The following is a 21681-nucleotide window of genomic DNA, read 5'->3' as shown; positions in this document are numbered from 1 at the left end:
TTATAAAGAAAGTCAGCGTTGCTAAAGGCACGTCAGCGTTCCTGAAGGCCCGTCAGCGTTCCTGACTGCTTGTCAGCGTTCCTGAAGGCAAGTTAGTGTTCCTTAAGACGCATCAACGTTCCTGAAGACATGTCAGTCTTGCTGAAGACAAGCTAGCGCTCTTGAAAGCAAGTTAATGCTCCTTAAGGCACGTGAGTGTTCCTGAAGGCACGTGAGCGTTCCTGAAGGCAAGTTTTCCTTGTTCATAACCTGTAATATTAACTTTTTTGATGACAGAGGCTCGTCTTGGAAGGTGATAACAAGTTTGTCAAGAACATGAAGCCATGTGTGTGGCACCAGGTTGATGTTGCAATTCTCGTCCGTCAGGACATCTTGGCTGACGTGAGGCTGACTGCCGAACCTGCCAGCACCAGGATGTAAACAACGCAATCTATGAACAAGGCGGTCGCATGACTAGAAAGCTACCCACAGGTTGAACGAGGCAGTCGAGGAACGTGCGTGAGGGGGAAACACGTGGGAGGAACCAGTGAGGGGAGACACATGGGAGGAACCAGTGAGGGGAGACATGGGAGGAACCAGTGAGGGGAGACACATGGGAGGAACCTTATAGTGGGACTCGATTACCCGTGTGGGTCATTGAGCGCAGAAGGTTGAGGCTGGATCCTCTAGTGAGCGAGACACTTCCTGGCTGTACTCAGTCCTACACAGACTTTACTAGATAATTAAAAGCAAGAGTACAGGAATCTTAACTCTCCAGCCATCATTGTCATAGATATTTCAGGAAACATTTGAAAGTAAGAGCAGTAAAGGAGTGGAACACAGCTTCATACAAGTCTTCAAAGGTGAACACCGTACCGGACAACTTCAGTCAGTCGCAAGTTAGGTGGCGGACCCAAGAACTGCAGCTCACCCCATACAGTCTCACGCAATTGCAAATATGACGTCTCCTGATGTAACCAAGACTGGTTTGTAATATTCAATAAAGCGTGCTCAATCCATATGGGTCAAACAGTTCAAGCTTGGAGCCGCTGTGTTTTCTTGTATGAATCACTGGAAGTGAACACTATGCTTCACCTTATCTCTCTTTCCACGGGCATTAGTAATCAATTATTCGAGCTTATGTTAATAAACTAAGCTGTAAATGTTTATTGTTCGTAGACAAAGTTTTGTAAGATAGTATTGTTAAAAGATGTTTGAGATTAAATGTGCAGAATTGTATTTCACAACTGCTTGAATTAGAGTGAGGTGCCCAAGTTGCTCTTCCTTAAAGTACACACACACACACACCCCTCCCCATCACACTCACCAAGGCTGTGCAAGCACCCTTCCTCAAACACGCGTCATCAAGGAAGTGGCTATCCTATCATACCTTGATCGAACTACACACACACACACACACACACACACACACACACACACACACACACACACACACACACACACACACACACACACACAACAAACACACACATAACCCCCCCCCCCACACACACCTGCCTGCCTGCCTGCCTGCCTGCCTGCCTGCCTGCCTCCCTCCCTCCCTCCCTCCCTCCCTCCCTCCCTCCCTCCCTCCCTCCCTACCTACCTACCTACCTACCTACCTACCTACCTACCTACCTACCTACCTACCTACCTACCTACCTACCTACCTACCTACCTACCTACCTACCTACCTATCGCCCTGCCTAATACAAACTATTTGCAAAATAATCTAACCATCTTAGAATTTTGGAACAAGTGAAAAGACCGAGGTAAGAGTTTTAGAAAAAGAAATTGTAGGAATGACTGTCTAGAGACTTGTTACACAGTGGCCACCAAGAAAGTTGTTAGGAAGTGGTAACAAAGTTCTAGTGTCTTAAGCAACATCCCTGGTGTCTTAACCAAAACTCCCCTGGCGGGAGATTCCTTGATGCCGGGGAAGGATCTTTGATCCAATGAATTACAGCTGCCCTTCCTTCGATCTTCTCCAGTTATCTCCCAGGCTCTGTATGGCTCTTACAACATTTACAGTTAGTATGTAAAAGCGAGGCAGACTGGAGCCTAGTTCTGGGTACTACAGAATCTCCCAGACTGAACAAGTGTAGAAAATTTAGTTCGGATTATAAACCGCGAGGGTTAGTAACCCAGGATAACCCAGTGAAATTGTGGCTGTTCGTGATGTAGCGATAGTTTGCAGTGGTTGGGGGTATAGGTGGACATAGGGCAAGGAGGAAGATACGTGAAGGAGAAAGTGGTTAGTAGTCGTGGCTTGATCTTCAGCAAGAGCTTCGTCCTTGCAGTCTTTGTCAACTTTTACTATTACCGGGTCGATCTTACCCAGCCCACCTTGTCCCGAAGTGTTCTGACCATCTGATCTTGTTCTTAAGAGTCGAGTTCAGGTCACTTGACCTTGTTCTGAAGTTTTCTGTCCTGTCGATTTGCTCTCAACTAAATCGGTGAGCTGTCCAGTCGACTTGTTCTGAAGTGTTTTGTTCAGTCGATCTTGTTCTATCCAGTCGACCTTATTCTGAAATGTTTGACCCAGTAGATGTTTAGTCCAGTCGACCTTGTTTTAAAGTGCTTTGTCTAGTCAGTCTTGTTTTGAAGTGTTTTCTCAGTCGATCTTGTTCTGTCTAGTCAACCTTCTTCTGAAGTGCTTTGTCCAGTCGACCTTGCTCCTGCCTGAAGTAACAGTTATATCACCTTACAAATCTTGGTCACATTAAGTGCATAATAATCCTTATGCCAATTATTTTATTCTTCCATTATATCTTTCCTCCAGATCGGGAGTTTGTAATTTGTACATTAATGTTGACACTATTCCGTTTTGTTGCTTTTGATTCCTTGAAGCCTCTTCTTTCTCTAACTCTCGCTCATTTTCGCCTTTCATTCCTCTCTCCCCTCTAGCCTCGGGCCCAGCTACGTGTGTAAACACCAGTGGCTGGCTGTGTGGGTAGGTTGGTGGGTGAGTGGCTGGTGGATGGGGGTGGTTTGTGTGTCAAGAAAGATTTCGATTGGCACAGATACTGAGTGTGGGTATGTGGGTGTGTGCATGCACGCGCGTGTACCTGCCAGAGTGCCTTTGGTAGCTCAGTTGATGACACAGCTTGGTAAACATGGTGGGAAGTCCAGCAAACATGAAGTGAGTTTGCTTTCTTCCACTGTGTATCTTGGGGCCAGGTGAGAGTAGTCGTCTTGTTTTTTAGTTGTCTCACAAAGGTCATCTTATCGTCACTCCTGCGTTCCAACATGCCTCCTGTTGTTTACACAGAAAAAAAATGCCTTGTAGCTCAAGTTCCTATTAAAGTTTTAACATATCGGGCATATTTTTTTACTTGTGAATATTTTCACAGTGGTCTTGTGTATGCATGGGCATCAAAGAGTAATTTTAATATGGCGGTTATTAGCGCACTTAAAAGTTTCAGCTGTTTTCGAGTCAAATACACTGAAGAAAGCAGTTCAGTTTCTCAGAAAACCTTGACACAACAGTAGCCTCAATTCTCAAGATTTTGTAGACATCTTAATTAACTTCCCTTTGCTTGAAAGTTGTTACATTTTGAGATTGAGGAATTGCTGGATGAGAGAGTTTTTTTTTTTATAAGCGGCTGAGTAGTGGTGTGAGGCAAGTGTGTGGGCGGTGTGATGTAACTCTCACACCCGTCACTCCACTCATGTGTTGCTGTTGTTGCTGTTGATGTTGCTGCTGCAGTTGATGGAGTCCAGAGAGCTGCCTCCCGTGTACCGGAGAGGAAGAAGAGGGGGGGATGGGTAGGTGGGAGGGAGAATGGATAAAAAAAAACTTGAGGGGGGGGAAGAGGAATTGGAAAGGATAAAATTACGTGTGAAGAATGAAAGAGGGGAGCTGGGGAGGGGAAAGTATAAAACCAGGTGAGTAGGAGACAGGGGTGGTGTGAGTTTCTATATGGAGGGGAGGGGGCCTTAGGGATTGTTACCAGGTTGGAAGGCGGGGCTTGGAGACATGTTTTAAACCAGGGATACAAACAACTGTGGTAGGGACCGGGCCGCGGGGGCGTTGATCCCCGGAATAACCTCCAGGTAACCTCCTCCAGGGCAGGGGGGGAGAGATAACACCAAGTGAGGTAAGACAGGAGAGATAAAAACAGGTGAAGTAGGACAGGGGAGAGATAAAAACTGATGTAGGCATCGACCTCGGTGTGTTCACTGGACTAGTGGGACACCTGTTTATATCACCACTAACAGCTGTGATGGACGCTTCCTCTCCCCCTGAGTGCTCTCTGCTGCATATTTCTTAGTCTTGTAGGAGCTGTGCTTGTGTGCAGCAAGAGTACACATGGTTACTGAGGTGGCTTGACGATACACAAACAAGAGCACTGCTTTTCCTATAGCAGGAAGCATTAAAAATAAAAGTTACGATACCGTGGCTAGAACACTTCACAACTAAGGCACGAACTAGAAATAAAACTAGACAACGTTACGGTTCATCCTGGACCATTATCAAGTTGCGACATGATAATGATCCAGGATGGGTCGAGACGTCATCTGGCACCATCTTCAATTTGTGTGTTTAGTTTGAATAGAAAACATTGCTTCGATTTGTGCCACGTAATACTGCAAATGCCTGATGAGCGATGGGCAAGCATCAAGCAAGGAGTAAGATGACCTTTTGCGGGTGTTGCATGGTATTATCTTGAGACCAAGGAACAAGTTAGCGACGTTGCCCTTTGGTGTGGCCAGTGTCTGAGTCCGGCATCATTTAGTTCTCATCTGGTCCACACACCAGACACACTTGGACTACCGCGTCTTCCACATGCCAGTGTGTCGTGTGAATTTCCATAATGTACTCATTTTCTAGAGAATTTACCCTTTGGATAGACAGCTGTAGTTATCGCGTCGCAGTGTAGTGTGAGGAAGAGAGACCTACAGCGACCATTCATTCTTTGAAAGACAGCGAAACCGTTGGTTGAAGCCTACTAATGCAATGTAAACACGAGCAAGTACACAGCTTACGGCCCCTAACCTGCACAGGTGGCTAGGGACTTAATGGTGTGAGAGTGTGGGGAAGAGGTATTGATGACCTGGTCGCAGTGTGTGGGGGTGAAGTGCCCTGGAGACCTGGTGATGGTGTGGGATGTTGGGGATTGGTGGTGGTGTGGGGAAAGTGTTGGCGGTCTGATGGTGGTGTGGGGAGCAAGCTGGGGATCTGGTGGGTGATGTGGACCAGGGATGTTGGCGTCGGTGTGGGGAAGGGTGCAGGTTCTCCTGAGGCATTCACCTTAGATGGTTTCTCAGAGCGGGTCTCTCTTGTGAGTGAGATGCTGAATCACTCGCTGCCGCTGCTTTTCTGGCAGCTGCAAGGCGTATGGGCCTGGCCAAGAGCACGCTGCATGTTCGTGTGCCTCATGTACAATTATGTCGAAGTTGTAACCATAATGCAGTTCGAATGTATTTGTGAAGATCACGAGATATACTCAACCTGTGATGGTTGAAGTGTCGAGTAACATTTAGGAAACAGTGTCTGAAATTTTCCCTAACTGTTGTTTCGGAACAAGTTCTTTTTCAATCAAGGGATACTGGCCAAGAGGCAAACATTGCCAGGAGAGAGTACTGGTGGCTACAGTACCACTTAACCGCCAGTTGGTGGTTGGAAGTTTACCATCGCCTGCTGAAGGTACTGGGTGTGTTAACGAGTGCGTAAAACTTTAGTCTCCCTAGGCACCACGAATAAAGTCAAGTCACCGGTGTTAGCATGTGTTTATTGGCTGCCTGGTCTGTTTCAGTGACTGTCTTCTTGGTTTTCTTGGCCGGCAGTCTTAGCTCGCTGTCTTCTGACCATGGATTAAGACAAACAGTATACGTTTTCATTAGTGATATCTTATATATCAGACTTACCGGTGCTCGTTTGGTGAAAAAGTTTCTTCGTGAAATTGGAGCCTTTGAGTAAGTGAGCACTTGAAATAGTGTTGGCAAGGCTGTGGAGACGTGGTCTGTGGCAGGGTCTTGAGTCAAGACTCACGGTCTAGACACTAGACCCTCAGACCCCTCACTGCTTGCATTTTTCACAGTCTGACATTTCCGACTGTTGCACCTCGTGGTTGACCATACAGAATTTACAGGGGCAACAGACAGTTCACCCATCTTGTGTGTAATAAACTTGAGACTTAATGGATCAAAGTCTGACTTAATATCAACAACGTCTTGCTATAAATTCATAGAGGAGTGCTAAACAAGTAGGAGTTATGCAGTGCCTAGGGGAAACAGGAGGCAGTCATGTTCGATCCAAGGAAGGACATTTGGCATTCGGCAATAATATCTATTCTTCCTGCACATGCAATTGGTCATGGTTCGTCTAATTTCTAGTAGTAATAGTAGTCCTTAAGGGAGTTACATGCTTGCCTCCCTCTACTGGCTCTTTTTCTTTGTTTACCAATTTACATGATTTTATTACTTTGTAGGTTTAGCGCTCCTTTTTTATTAATAATAATTTTATTAGTTACTAGTATCATGTTTTTTAATATTTTCTTCATGGTGCCCCGTGGCCTGGTGGCTAAAGCTCTCCCTTCACACGGCGAGTGTCCGGGTTCGATTCCTGGCGAGGGTAGAAACATTGGGAGGTTCTTTACACCGGTTGTCTATGTTTCCCATCAGTAAAATGAATACCTGGGTGTTAGTCGGCTGGTGTGGGTCGCATCCTGGGACAAAACTGACCTAATTAGCCAGAAATGCTCTACCTGAGGTTATTCCGGGGATCAACGCCCCCGCGGCCCGGTCCACGACCAGGCCTCCCGGTGGATCAGGGCCTGATCAACCAGGCTGTTGCTGCTGGCCGCACGTAGTCCAACGTATGAACCACAGCCCGGCTGATCCGGCACTAACTTTAGGTATCTGTCCAGCTCTCTCTTGAAGGCAGTCAGGGGTTTATTGGTAATTCCCCTTATGCTTGGTGGGAGGCTGTTGAACAGTCTTGGGCCCCGGACACTTATGGTGCAGTAAAGGTTCTCTGTACACTCTCTAGATCTGCAATTTCACCTGCTTTGAACGGAGATGTTAATGTATAGCAGTATTCCAGCCTAGAGAGAACAAGTGATTTGAAAAGGATCATCATTGGCTTGGTGTTACAAAAAACGCGATTCTAAAAGCTTAGAGATCTCCAGTGAATACTAGAAAGGACTGCCCTTCTAGCATCCAGCCTGTTACTGGGTTTTCGTAACAAGTAGTCAGTATCCTTGTCCAATTATCCATTAGAATTCAGTATGATTCAATAGTGCTTCATGATTACAACTGGTAGGCTACTAACTAGAGAAATTAAAATTTAATAAATTTATTAAGTCTAGAGGTATATTATCAAATTAAATTAAATTAAATTAATCACAGTAATCAAAATAATATCACTTCTCTCGAGTTCAATATTATTGTGCTGAAAGCACATATCACATTTATAATTCTTAAGTACCGTCTGGTACATTAACATTTAATAAGATATTACAAATATGTACAAGTTTGTGTGTATGCGTGTAAGTGCTCTAAGTAGTTCGCTATGTCTCACGACTCTACTAGACTTAAACAAGTGACTGACAAAGTCCTCAAATAAACTAACTTCTTGACCGACTGGCAACCAGAACAGTCTGCTTGAACAACAAAAGAATGCTAAAGCCCAATAGCAATACAACAAGCAACTGCGACACACAATCAGGAACAGGGAGATAATATAACGACACTAAGTAGGGACCATCAGCAGATCCTCCACAAAAGTTACAAAATTCCCATACTACTGAATCTAAGTTCAGCATAAGAAAATCCCCGACTGTGATAATACATAGAAACCAGTATAAATTAAGTCAGAAGCTATAGCTCAGGACCTAAGTTGTTTCGAGTGTCTATGTGACACACAACCTCAGTACAACGTCGAAAATCACTAAGTCTATACAATGTTCTGTGAACAGAGTTCTACAGAACTAACAAAAATAATGAGACAGACAATCTGTCCAACCACCAAGAGAGTCTAGATCAGACTCAATACTTCAGGCGAGGTGAGGACACCCCCCCTCGATCACGTGATAGCTCCGTGGACAACTGCAGCTCAGAAGCCGGCAGAATAACGAGCAAAGAGCGATAATTACAGTAGTTAGACAATCAAGACTTGAACTGAGCACATATGTTACATCCTACCTAACAAAGGAAGCTACGTCAAATAACTTTATAAAGCAATACATTTACGATTTAGCTATTATCGCAAATATAAGCAATATAAAATTAAATGAAAATTTAATAATTATATATATACATAATAATCATTGCAACCCATTCAGGGGTTGCAACACTTGGCATCTCTCGTTTTGAACGTTCTCATTATCCATCCTATCATTTTCTTTGCGCTTGTGACCGTGGCACTTGTGATCCTTGAAAGTGAGATCCTCAGACATTACTACTCCCAGGTCCCTTACATTGTTTTTCCGCTCTATTTTATGGCCAGAGTTTGTAGTATACTCTGTTCTAGTTATTATCCCCTTCAGTTTTACATAACAGAGTAGTTGGAATTTGTCCTCACTGAACATCATATTGTTTTCCGTTGCCCACTGGAAAACTGTTTATATCTTCTTGGAGGTTAACCGTGTCCTCAATAGATGACAGCCTCATGCAGATCCTAGTATCATCAGCAAAGGATGATACGGTGCTGTAGGTTACATCTCTGTCTGTGTCTGATATGAGGATGATGTCTGTGTCTGATATGAGGATGATGTCTGTGTCTGATATGAGGATGAGGAACAGGATGGGGGCGAGTACTGTGCCTTGTGGAACAGAGCTCTTCACTATGGCAGCCTCCGATTTAACTCTGTGGACCACTACTCTTTGTGTTCGATTGGTTAGGAAGTTGAAGATGCATCTCCCCACTTTAGCACGTATTTTTGTGCGCTATTACGCCATGACCGCACTTGTTAAATGCTTTTGCAAAGTCTGTGTATATTACATCTGCATTCTGATTTTCTTCCAGTGCATCCAAGGCCATATCATAGTGATCCAGTAGTTGTGAGAGGCAAGAGCGACCTGCCCTGAACCCATGTTGCCCTGGATTGTGCAGTTTTTGGGAATCCAGGTGCTTTGCAATCCTGCTTCTGCATAACAACCGGCTTTCTATGTAGTAGTATGTCATTGATGTCAGCTAGGCCTGTATCCCTTGTACATGTGCTTGTAGAAATATAGATATATTGTATTATCTTGGCAATTTTTGCTTTTTCCATCCTAAGTGCTGCAGCCCTATTGTTTCTCACGCACACCTATACCTCTGTTTTCTGTTTAAAATCTTATACAATTCAGCAGTAGCCCTCTTGACAGAGTTGGCTAATACTATCATCTCTGCACCAGAGAGCTGCACCCCATTCCTCTTAGACATGTTTGCAATAAAAACTATCCCAGTTGTCAAAACAATGGAATTTTAAGTTCTTTACAGTACTTATCTAGCTATCAGTTTACAACACTTGTCCAAGACATCCATTCATTGCCCACTCCTAGGCAAAATGCTGCGTAAGTGGCCCGTAGCTTGGTAAGCAAAGCTCTCGTTTCACACGCTGAGTGTCCGTGGTTCGATTCCCGGCAAGGATGGAAACGTTGGGCGTGTTTCATTATACCTGTTGTTCCGTTCACCTAGCAAGCAAGTACCTGGATGTTAATCGACTGGTGTGGGTCGCATCCTGGGGGGACAATATTGAGAATCCCAGTGGAAATAAGACAGTCCCTCGATGACGCACTGACTTTCTTTGGTTATCCCGGGTGGCTAACCCTTCGGGGTTAAAAATCCGAACAAAATCTTATCTTATGATCGAGATTCTCCACTTGAACCTAAATAAATCTACAGATGTTCTATACTAGATAAATATATTCTATCTCCTGCCCTTCCCAGTATCATTCCCTTCTAACACTGAGGCTTGTTCCCATTACCTGATACATTATTCAACCTGTTAACTATATCACCAACGTAATCTACAGGTAAATAATCCCTCTGTCTCTCTTATAAGAACATAAGAAAGAAGGAACACTGCAGCAAGCCTGCTGGCCCATGCGAGGCAAGTCCCAGTCTCCTACTGGCTTAAGCCAGTGACACAGATACCTAAAGTCAGTGCCGGATCAGCCGGGCTGTGGCTCGTACGTTGGACTGCGTGCGGCCAGCAGTAACAGACTGCTTGATCAGGCCCTGATCCATCGGGAGGCCAGGTCATGGACCGGGCCGCGGGGGCGTTGGTCCCCGGAATAACCTCCAGGTAACCTCCAGGTAACCCAACCTAGTTACGTCAGGTCACATTCACTTAAGGAAGGAGCACGACATCAGACCTAGTAGCACAAGCTAGTCAGGTCCAATTCACACCTACTCATGTATTTATCTAACCTATTTTTAAAACTACACAACGTTTTAGTTTGTAATGACGGTAGTGGGAAGTTTGTTCCCCTCATCCACACCTCTGTTACCAGACCAAGTAATGACGGTACTGGGAAGTTTGTTCCCCTCATCCACACCTCTGTTACCAGACCAAGTAATGACGGTAGTGGGAAGTTTGTTCCCCTCATCCACACCTCTGTTACCACACCAAGTAATGACGGTAGTGGGAAGTTTGTTCCCCTCATCCACACCTCTGTTACCAGACCAAGTAATGACGGTACTGGGAAGTTTGTTCCCCTCATCCACACCTCTGTTACCACACCAAGTAATGACGGTAGTGGGAAGTTTGTTCCCCTCATCCACACCTCTGTTACCAGACCAAGTAATGACGGTACTGGGAAGTTTGTTCCCCTCATCCACACCTCTGTTACCAGACCAAGTAATGACGGTAGTGGGAAGTTTGTTCCCCTCATCCACACCTCTGTTACCACACCAAGTAATGACGGTAGTGGGAAGTTTGTTCCCCTCATCCACACCTCTGTTACCAGACCAAGTAATGACGGTACTGGGAAGTTTGTTCCCCTCATCCACACCTCTGTTACCACACCAAGTAATGACGGTAGTGGGAAGTTTGTTCCCCTCATCCACACCTCTGTTACCAGACCAAGTAACTCACATTGATACGTGTGTCACTTATTGTTTTTAGTTGACTACGTTAATTTTGAACAAGGTTAATATTGCTTTGGTGATGAAGCAGTTCAAGGTTCTGTTGACGGCTAAAACGAACACAACCTTGCAAAATGTTTTTCTGTATTATATTTGCTGGCTGTTTACTTATGATTATTGCTATTCCGCTTATATATCAGCGGTGTCTAAGTGATGTTTTTCTTAAGTTTAGATTCAGCGTCAAGTCACGTGACCCCATGAAGGGTTATCAATCAAAAATAATTATGCATACCTTTGGTGGATTTCTAGAGGTTTCCTACTCTCACAGCCCGACCTTAGGCCAGGCTTACCTGGTGCTTGTCTGATTAACCAGGCTGTTGCTGCTGGCGGCCCACTAATAGTGCACTTCAAGGAGGGGCAAGTGTTGAGAAGTGTTCAAGGCTGGCTGTATGACTCGTACAGGAATTCGTCCTTTCAGGTTTGTAGACTTAAATTAAATGTACGTGGGTCATTTAAGGCTGCAGTCTCACCTGTAACCTATCATTGCAAATACTTAAATTCATGAAACTTATTAAATTAAACTCTCAGTATTACACACACACACACACACACACATACATACATACATAAATACATACATTCACTTCTTGTATAAACCCAGCATGGACGGAAGTATTAAAGTTATAGCAGACATCTGTCCTTTATATTGAATGGAATTCAGAAACCTGTTTTTCTAGTTTAGTTCAGCGTCAGGTGGTGCGTTGGGATAATTAGTGAAAGGTGACCGCTAGTCATTAAGGGTAAGTGGGTTCAGGTGCACGGTGCTGCCACTCACCCTAGCTAGGCCTAGGAGTCGCAGCTGCTGACTGGATCAAATGAAAGTTGGGGCCATCTGAAGGCTCGACTTCTTTCCCTGAAGGAGACACCTATGTAATGTTTTATAAATTCTGAAATAAAAATAATTTTTTTTAAATTGTTGTAAGATAACCTAAATGATTATATATGACGTAAGTTTTAACAAGGTCTGGTTATGTTGCTACCTGGAGTTTACCTGGAGAGAGTTCCGGGGGTCAACGCTCCCGCGGCCCGGTCTGTGACCAGGCCTCCTGGTGGATCAGAGCCTGATCAACCAGGCTGTTACTGCTGGCTGCACGCAAACCAACGTACGAGCCACAGCCCGGCTGGTCAGGAACCGACTTTAGGTGCTTGTCCAGTGCCAGCTTGAAGACTGCCAGGGGTCTGTTGGTAATCCCCCTTATGTATGCTGGGAGGCAGTTGAACAGTCTCGGGCCCCTGACACGTATTGTATGGTCTCTTAACGTGCTAGTGACACCCCTGCTTTTCGTTGGGGGGATGTTGCATCGTCTGCCAAGTCTTTTGCTTTCGTAGTGAGTGATTTTCGTGTGCAAGTTCGGTACTAGTCCCTCTGGGATTTTCCAGGTGTATATAATCATGTATCTCTCCCGCCTGCGTTCCAGGGAATACAGGTTCAGGAACCTCAAGCGCTCCCAATAATTGAGGTGTTTTATCTCCGTTATGCGCGCCGTGAAGGTTCTCTGTACATTTTCTAGGTCAGCAATTTCACCTGCCTTGAAAGGTGCTGTTAGTGTGCAGCAATATTCCAGCCTAGATAGAACAAGTGACCTGAAGAGTGTCATCATGGGCTTGGCATCCCTAGTTTTGAAGGTTCTCATTATCCATCCTGTCATTTTTCTAGCAGATGCGATTGATACAATGTTATGGTCCTTGAAGGTGAGATCCTCCGACATGATCACTCCCAGGTCTTTGACGTTGGTGTTTCGCTCTATTTTGTGGCCAGAATTTGTTTTGTACTCTGATGAAGATTTAATTTCCTCGTGTTTACCATATCTGAGTAATTGAAATTTCTCATCGTTGAACTTCATATTGTTTTCTGCAGCCCACTGAAAGATTTGGTTGATGTCCGCCTTGCAGTGTCTGCAATGGAAGACACTGTCATGCAGATTCGGGTGTCATCTGCAAAGGAAGACACGGTGCTGTGGCTGACATCCTTGTCTATGTCAGATATGAGGATGAGGAACAAGATAGGAGCGAGTACTGTGCCTTGTGGAACAGAGCTTTTCACCGTAGCTGCCTCGGACTTTACTCTGTTGACTACTACTCTCTGTGTTCTGTTAGTGAGGAAATTATAGATCCATCGACCGACTTTTCCTGTTATTCCTTTAGCACGCATTTTGTGCGCTATTACGCCATGGTCACACTTGTCGAAGGCTTTTGCAAAGTCTGTATATATTACATCTGCATTCTTTTTGTCTTCTAGTGCATCTAGGACCTTGTCGTAGTTATCCAATAGTTGAGACAGACAGGAGCGACCTGTTCTAAACCCATGTTGCTCTGGGTTGTGTAATTGATGGGTTTCTAGATGGGTGGTGATCTTGCTTCTTAGGACCCTTTCAAAGATTTTTATGATATGGGATGTTAGTGCTATCGGTCTGTAGTTCTTTGCTATTGCTTTACTGCCCCCTTTGTGGAATGGGGCTATGTCTGTTGTTTTTAGTAACTGTGGGACGACCCCCGTGTCCATGCTCCCTCTCCATAGGATGGTAAAAGCTCGTGATAGTGGCTTCTTGCAGTTCTTGATGAACACGGAGTTCCATGAGTCTGGCCCTGGGGCAGAGTGCATGGGCATGTCATTTATCGCCTGTTCGAAGTCATTTGGCGTCAGGATAACATCAGATAGGCTTGTGTTAACCAAATTCTGTGGCTCCCTCATAAAAAATTTATTTTGATCTTTGACTCTCAGACTGGTTAGCGGCTTGCTAAAAACTGAGTCATATTGGGACTTGAGTAGCTCACTCATTTCCTTGCTGTCATCTGTGTAGGACCCATCTTGTTTCAGTAGGGGCCCAATACTGGACGTTGTTCTCGACTTTGATTTGGCATAGAAGAAATACTTTGGGTTTCTTTCGATTTCATTTATGGCTTTTAGTTCTTCCCGCGATTCCTGACTCCTATAAGATTCCTTTAGCTTAATAACGATGCTTGATATTTCACTGACCAGTGTCTCCCTACGCATTTCAGATATATTGACCTATTTTAGCCGCTCTGTTATTCTTTTCCGTCGCCTGTAAAGGGAGCGCCTGTCTCTTTCTATTTTACATCTACTCCTCCTTTTTCTTAGAGGAATAAGTCTTGTGCATACATCGAGTGCCACCGAGTTAATCTGTTCTAGGCATAAGTTGGGGTCTGTGTTGCTTAGTATATCGTCCCAGCTTATATCGGTTAGGACTTGGTTTACTTGGTCCCACTTTATGTTTTTGTTATTGAAGTTGAATTTGGTGAATGCTCCCTCGTGACTAATCTCATTATGTCGGTCTGGGGCTCTGCGCATACATGTCTGAACCTCAATTATGTTGTGATCTGAGTATATTGTTTTTGATATGGTGACATTTTGTATCAGATCATCATTGTTAGTGAAGATGAGGTCTAGTGTATTCTCCAGTCTAGTAGGCTCTATTATTTGCTGGTTTAAATTGAATTTTGTGCAGAGATTTAAAAGCTGGGGGCTCTGGTGGCCTGGTGGCTAACACTCTCGCTTCACACGGCGAGGGCCTGGGTTCGATTCCCAGCCAGAGTAGAAACATTGGGCGTGTTTCTTTCCACCTGTTGTCTATGTTCCCCATCAGTAAAATGGGTACCTAGGTGTTAGTCGACTGGTGTGGGTCGCATCCTGGGACACTGACCTAATTTGCCCGAAATGCTGAGCATAACAAGGGGATTTCTATGCAGTAGTATGTCATTGTTGTCAGCTAGGCCTGTATACCATGTACATGTACTTGTAGTAAATAAAGATATTATTATTATTATTATTATTAAAAAGCTCGTGTGAGTGTGAGTTTTCATCAGAGCTGCCTCCTGGTGTTATTACTGCAACAATATTATTTGCTATATTCCTCCATTTTAGGTGCCCTAAGTTGAAATCCCCCAGGAGCAAGATGTTGGGTGCAGGAGCTGGCAGATTTTCCAGACAGTGGTCAATTTTTAACATCTGTTCCTGGAATTGCTGGGATGTTGCATCCGGAGACTTGTAGACTACCACAATGACTAGGTTTTGGTTCTCGATCTTTACTGCTAAAACTTCCACTACATCATTTGAGGCATTTAGCAGTTCTGTGCAAACAAGTGACTCTGCAATGTACAGGCCAACCCCTCCCCCCCTTTTTGCCTGTTCACTCTGTCACATCTGTATAGGTTGTAACCTGGGATCCATATTTAGTTGTCCAAGTGATCCTTTATGTGGGACTCAGTGAAAGCCGCGAACATTGCCTTTGCCTCTGCAAGCAGTCCACGGATGAAAGGTATTTTGTTGTTTGTTGCTGGCTTTAGACCCTGTATATTTGCAAAGAAGAATGTCATCGGACTGGTGGTATTGTTGGTACTGGGGGGGGGGGGATTTTTTTCCGGCATTAGTATCTGTATCTGTTGGTTTGGAGTGGAGGCCATCGGCTGTGGTTCCACTTCAGGAATGACTGGATTTGTTTGCTGCTATTGCTTCTAGCAATAACATTTTCCTTGGCTAGCAGTACCACTTTCCTTGGTTAAAAATGACACGTATAATAGGAGAACTTTTATTGTCATTGTGTTTCACCTGCATGATGCTTTATTAAATAGGTGAAACAATAATAAAATGTCTGTTTTTGTTATGTCTTTATAATCAGTTGCCGGATCACAACATAGTTGAACAATTAAGTTAACTTGAAGAGGACGGGGGGGGGGATTTCAGGTGATATGAATATTATGCAGAGAATTATGACAAATTAGAAGATGTGGGTTACGAAAGGTATAATTCAGGGGACGGAGGAGGGGGTTGTTGAGGTGGGTTGGTCATTTAGATATGCCGGAGCAAAATAGGATGACAGGCTGAGTAAATCCAGGGTGGAAGGAAGGAGGGGTAGAGGATCGTCTTAGGAAAGTTTGGAAGGAGGGTGTGAGGCAGGTTGAAAGTGGTTGGGGCTTGGACATCCAGCAAGCGTGTACTCACCTATATGTAGTTGCAGAGGTCGAGTGTGCGTGTTAAACTGTAGTGAATACAAATGGTTTTGGGGATTTTGCATGCTGCTTGAGTGTGAGCAAGGTAGCATTTATGAGTGGATTCTGGGAAACTGGTTAGCAGGGCTTTAGTCCTGTAGGTGGGAAGTGCAGTACCTACACTTTGAAGGAGGGGGTGGGGATGTAACAGTTGGAGGTTCATTCGTGATGTCTTTGCACGTTTGGCAAACAACTATTGAATGAATGATGGTAAATGTGTATTTTTTTTTTGGGATCAATCTTCCTTGGTGGAGGCGGCCGAGGTGTTAAAAAATACTTAGAACATAAAAATCGAAGCACACTGCAGTAGGCATGTTATGCAGTGACTAAATAGTGTCTTAACACGGTGGCTCCCTGCACCAGCGCTAAGTATTGACTGTTATGCAGCAGAAGGTGTCGTGGTGGGAGTTTGGGGTCCTTGGTTCATTAATTGGTTAGAACAAACTTGGGGGCGAGGGTCGGGCTCTTGCTGGCAACCTTATAAACTTTTGGCCTACCACACATAATACTTAAATCCGAAAGTACTCAAAACGAGTGATAATTTTCTTTAGGATTATATAGCAAGATTAATTAAAAATATGGAAAGGACAATGAAACAATATTAAGTAAAGAAAAAGAGGAGTGACTTTTGGAAGGTTTTTACCACACGTGATGCCATGTTGAGTGTGTTGCTGGAGACAGACAATGTGTTGTATATGATAATACCAGACCCGGAAGAAGCAGAGTCTTCACCAGGATACCATGAGGTAAGTAAAACATTTTTATATTCTTTTGTTTCACTCTTTTGTAGAGCATTTGTGAAACTATTTATCTTTAATACTTAATTAAGATGTTGATGGTTGATTCCTTAAGCTTATGTTTATATATACCTATTTTATAATGGTAAACAATTTGGAATGATACTCTTCATGGTTATTTGCACAATGTTATAAATTATTTATATTAATTTATTTTAATGAAGTGCATATTTTGTGTTTTTTATCAAATTTATAGTTCGTATATTTTCTTAATACACTTATTTAAATTAAAATTGATTTGAAGTTACAAATAGTTAAACGACGTTTTATCATAAACGTTTATACTGAAATTTAACCACGTATTTCCGTGGTGGTCATTACAAAAATTACCGTCTTACCAGATTTAGATTTTCGCATCGAAGTAGCTATTTTATTGTGGACCCCTTATCCATCCTGTGGACGGTAGCGCGAGAGCATATGGATACACAAAAGGCCTAGGAACTAGGCCCCGAAAGAGTTAACAGGTGTACATATGGGTTTTTATTTATCTACATATCTATAGTTCACTTATCTGTTACATGCAAATTTAGATTTGCTTAGTATATCTGGTATCTTATTTTCATTAATAAGATATCTTGACATGTCACATAGGTTATTATACTGCCTGTCTCTGTATTCCACTATAAACTTTCCCTCAAGTTCCATGTGATGTGATAGATCATGTTAATTATCAACGCTGCTGCTAAATGTTTTACAAGTTTTGCTAAGGTTTTAAACTTTAGGCATTGTCTTCAAGAGATTTTAGCCATTTTTTTGACTCCCTGCCTAATACGTTTTTGTTTGCGTTCTTTAGCAACTTTTGAGAGCCAATTGTTAGAAGCCAAGAAATTTATTTCTTCTTAATGTGTACTTGCTGAAGGTCTGGAGAGAGAAGAAAAGAGGTGAAAGGACAGGAAGCGGTGAGAAGGGAGAGAAAGAGATGAGAAGGGAGATAAATAGGTGATAAGGTAGAGAGAGATGATAGTCCTATTTCTCTTACAAACACTGTATCTTGTGTAACCTGTGTTCGTCAGGTTCTCTATAATTAACTTCTGAGACTTTTATTTTTATTTTGTAATGAGTAACCATAAAGGAGCTACATTAATATTACATAAATTTTCACATATTAACGTTCAGTTGCACGAGTAATTACTGTAAACTGACATAAAGGTAATAAAAATAACTTGTTCACTAGTGTTGCGCGGCAGCATAGGATAAGCGCCACCTTGGTCAGAATCAGGGGAAGGAAGGAATTAATTCCTTAATGTTTCGTCGTGAGATTGTGTAGTTATTGTCTTCTGCATCAGCAAGTTGAGCTCCGAGCCCCATAAGATGTGGTCACACCAGCATCACAGCTTTCATCTCCCATACTGCGTCTTCTTCAATGTTTGTTATTGATATTTTCTTCTGCGCAACACCTGTACTGTGGTATTGGTATTAATTAACTGACAAAATATGAAACTAGTGTGTTTAATTATGGGAAATTCTGCTAATGTTGGAAGCATTGTTGATATAATATGAGGCTGATGTAACCCCGAGGGTGTGACTGCGTGTAGTGACGGTGGACTGTGACTGAGGTGACCCCGAGGGTGTGACTACGTGTAGTGACGGTGGACTGTGACTGAGGTGACCCCGAGGGTGTGACTGCGTGTAGTGACGGTGGACTGTGACTGAGGTGACCCCGAGGGTGTGACTACGTGTAGTGACGGTGAACTGTGACTGAAGTTAGGTTAGGAAAGATTCGTCAGGAAAAAGGACAGGTGTTTTATGACATCAATTGTATATAATAGAAAAATAAGCACAAATGCAGTATAATGCTATCCTTTATTGACTACGTTTCGTCCACACTGTGTGATTTATCAAGTCACGAACAGATCTACCTGGTAAAGAGTACAGGAGTATATATAGGGTGGAGAGTCAAATGGAGAATGTTGGGTAAGTTGTATTTGAGATAGACCTGCACAGGACGGACGAGTGTGTAATGTACGATAACGAAGGAAAGGTTTCCTGTCAAGGCGTTCAGCTATGTTCTGGTTGAAATTGTTAGATATACGGATAGGTGATAATTCCAAGACTTCTTCCCCGGCCGGCGATGAGTCTTGCGTCTCTACTGTCGTTGATTAAATGGTTGTGGAAATTTCGGTGTAGAACGTAGGCATTCCATAAATCGTCCGTTCTGCTTGCGTATTGGTATTCTGAAATACGTGTCTGGAGGTCTCTGGATAAAAAAACCATACCACGGGCGGGATTGAACCCGCGGTCAGAGAGTCTCAAAACTCCAGACCGTCGCGTTAGCCACTGGACCAGCTAGCCACAATAAGATTCGTCCAACTAGGTATATTTCTACACCATAGGAAGGTTAGCATAGGCACCACTGTTGACGGCATTGAGGGGACTTGAGCTAGAGTTCGTCACGGCCACGCTAGCTGGAGATTCGTCTGTAAAAACTTGCATTTGTGGTCACAGTGGTGCCTATGCTAACCTTCCTATGGTGTAGAAATATACTTAGTTGGGCGAATCTTATTGTGGCTAGCTGGTCCAGTGGCTAACGCGACGGTCTGGAGTTTTGAGACTCTCTGACCGCGGGTTCAATCCCGCCCGTGGTATGGTTTGTTTGCAATCGTGTCATTATGATTTCGTGAGTCTCTGGATATCTCGCTCACGTATATTTGGTTGCAGTCGTTGCAAGGAATTGTGTACCCCTGCATTGGATTGAACCTCGTGGTGTCTCATACTGGTGATGTCTTTGACGGTCGTTGATGTAGAGGTAGATACTTGGAATGAGGTATTGGAAAAGATGCCGAAACGTGTTTGGCAGCGGAGTTAGTGGGGAGGACTGTGTATCTCCTCTCGGCAGTATCTCGTCTGGGTCAGTTGAAAATGTTATATGCACGGTGTCTGCAGTCTCTAATGAGAGCATTCTTCCTCAAGGAACTAATTACTACAAATTCGGAGGCCAAGAAGAAAAAAGCCTATGATCTTGGAATCATGACTTATACGCATATCTAACAGTTTCAAGCAAGACAACAGCTCTTACAACATAGCTGAACCCCTTTTGCCAGGAAACTTTAACGTTATCCTGAATAACGACATACACACTCGCTCGTCACGTGCAAGTCCGTCTCAACCTACCCAACATTCTCCACCTGACTCTCCACACTATATATACTCATGTACTATTCACCCAGGTAGATTGTTTCTGATTTGATAAAGCCCACTGTGTGGGCGAAACGTAGTCAATAAAGGATCGCATTGTACTGCATTCGTTTATTTTTCCATCGTGTCGGTATTTTATACCCTTTATACCAAATGGTATATAATATCGACAAGTTGAAGTGAAACACCTGGGTATCTTTATTATGTAGACGTTTCGTCAACCAGTGGCTTTATCAGTACAACACAGAGATTATAACAAAGGACCGAAGATATTGACAATGAGGTTATCAGCCTAGGAACAGGTTTTCAAGACCGTAGTCTTGATGAATCTGAAGCACAGGAGGAGGAAGTGGGTTTATATTCCAGGGTCAGATGGGTTGCAGCAGATGAAGGTATTGCGACTGGTAAGTGGGATTTCCCAGTGGAAATGGGTCATGACTAAATGTTGGGACATCGGTAGTGAGTAGTTGTGACGTCCACGTGTTTGGTATCTTTATTAAGAGACGTTTCGCCTGCTCAGCAGGCTTCTTCAGTCGAAATACAGAAGATATAACAGAAACAATGTAGATGGAGATAAGAAGTGGTCAGTCCCTCAACTTTAGTAAGTGTTCAACTTCATAGCTTAAATCATAGCTTCCATAGAAGCTATGACGCTCGCTGAACACTTACCAAGGTTAAGGGACTGACCACCTAAAACTTGTGTCATCTGTATTTCAACTGAAGAAGCTTGTTGAGCAGGCGAAACGTTTCAGTATAGATACCCAACTGTTGGCACACGTGTCTTCCTTATCTTGTCGGTAGTGTGCAATTTTAATATAGTGATCCTATGACTGCCCAAAACTCACAGCCAGGTGAAACTTCAGATCATGAAGAATATTTGACTGAGACTCCTGCAGAATACGATGTCAACAACAAGATAACTGTTTAATGTAATAAGCGTAACAGTGTTTGATGAGACAAATAACTTTTTCATCGAAGTAAATGTTTACCTAAAAACTCGCACGTAGGAGACCAACCCTATGACGACGTTTCGGCCCGTCCTAGATCATTGTCAAGTCGCAACTGGGGCGAGACGGAACGTTATCAGGTTTCTATCTTAAGTGCGTGTTGTTGGCGAATTATTTCAGCCACGGTATTGTGGCATTATTCTTTATGTTTAGGGCACACACACACGAATATTTTCTGTTTACTTGGTCAAGAGATGTGGTTGGGTGTAGAAGCCGCCACCTTATAGATGATGCTATTCAATTTGCCAACGATTATGACTTCTGTAGGCTGAGTAGAACCGAAAAAAATGTGATCTGACTAATAGTGAATATAAGGCATGATTCAGTAAAACTAGGTAGTTAATATTGCTCTTGTGAAACAAGGTAGTTAGCATTGATCTAGTTCAATTTGGTAGCGCTCTTCTTGTAAAACTAGGTGCTTATCACTGTTTTAGTAAAACTAGAAAGTTAGCATTCATCTAGGAACACTAGGTACTTAACACTGATCTCTTCAGACTTGGTAGTTAGCAGTGATCTGTTAAAACTTGGTAGTCTGCTCTTGTCTAGTAAAACTAGGCAGCACTAATCTAGTCAAGCTAGATGGTTAACACTGATCTTGTAAAACTAGGTTGTTATTACTGATGAAAGTAGGCAATTAGCAGTGAACTAGCAAACTAGGTAGTTAACTCTGATATCTGTG

The 21681-nt window shown here is 43.4% G+C and overlaps 1 protein-coding gene across 5 annotated transcripts in view; it reads left to right on the top strand.

The window, feature by feature from the left end:
* The window catches only part of vari (MAGUK p55 subfamily member vari), a 344145-nt gene that overhangs the window by 217256 nt on the left and 105208 nt on the right, over positions 1 to 21681 (top strand). Inside the window, exon 1 of one of the 5 annotated variants that reach the window (XM_070085150.1) lies at positions 16616 to 16809. The exons of the other annotated variants lie outside the window; for them this stretch is intronic. Coding sequence (XP_069941251.1) covers positions 16720 to 16809 — 90 coding nt within the window. The 5' untranslated portion in view covers positions 16616 to 16719. Of the gene's footprint in view, positions 1 to 16615; positions 16810 to 21681 lie in introns of those variants that run through there. 5 annotated transcript variants of the gene reach the window in all.

Source organism: Cherax quadricarinatus, chromosome 15 (assembly GCF_038502225.1).
Source record: "Cherax quadricarinatus isolate ZL_2023a chromosome 15, ASM3850222v1, whole genome shotgun sequence".
Classification (NCBI taxonomy): Eukaryota; Metazoa; Arthropoda; class Malacostraca; order Decapoda; family Parastacidae; genus Cherax; species Cherax quadricarinatus.
The sequence above is the reverse complement of the archived record's forward strand: the minus strand, read 5'-3'. Positions and strand labels throughout refer to the sequence as shown.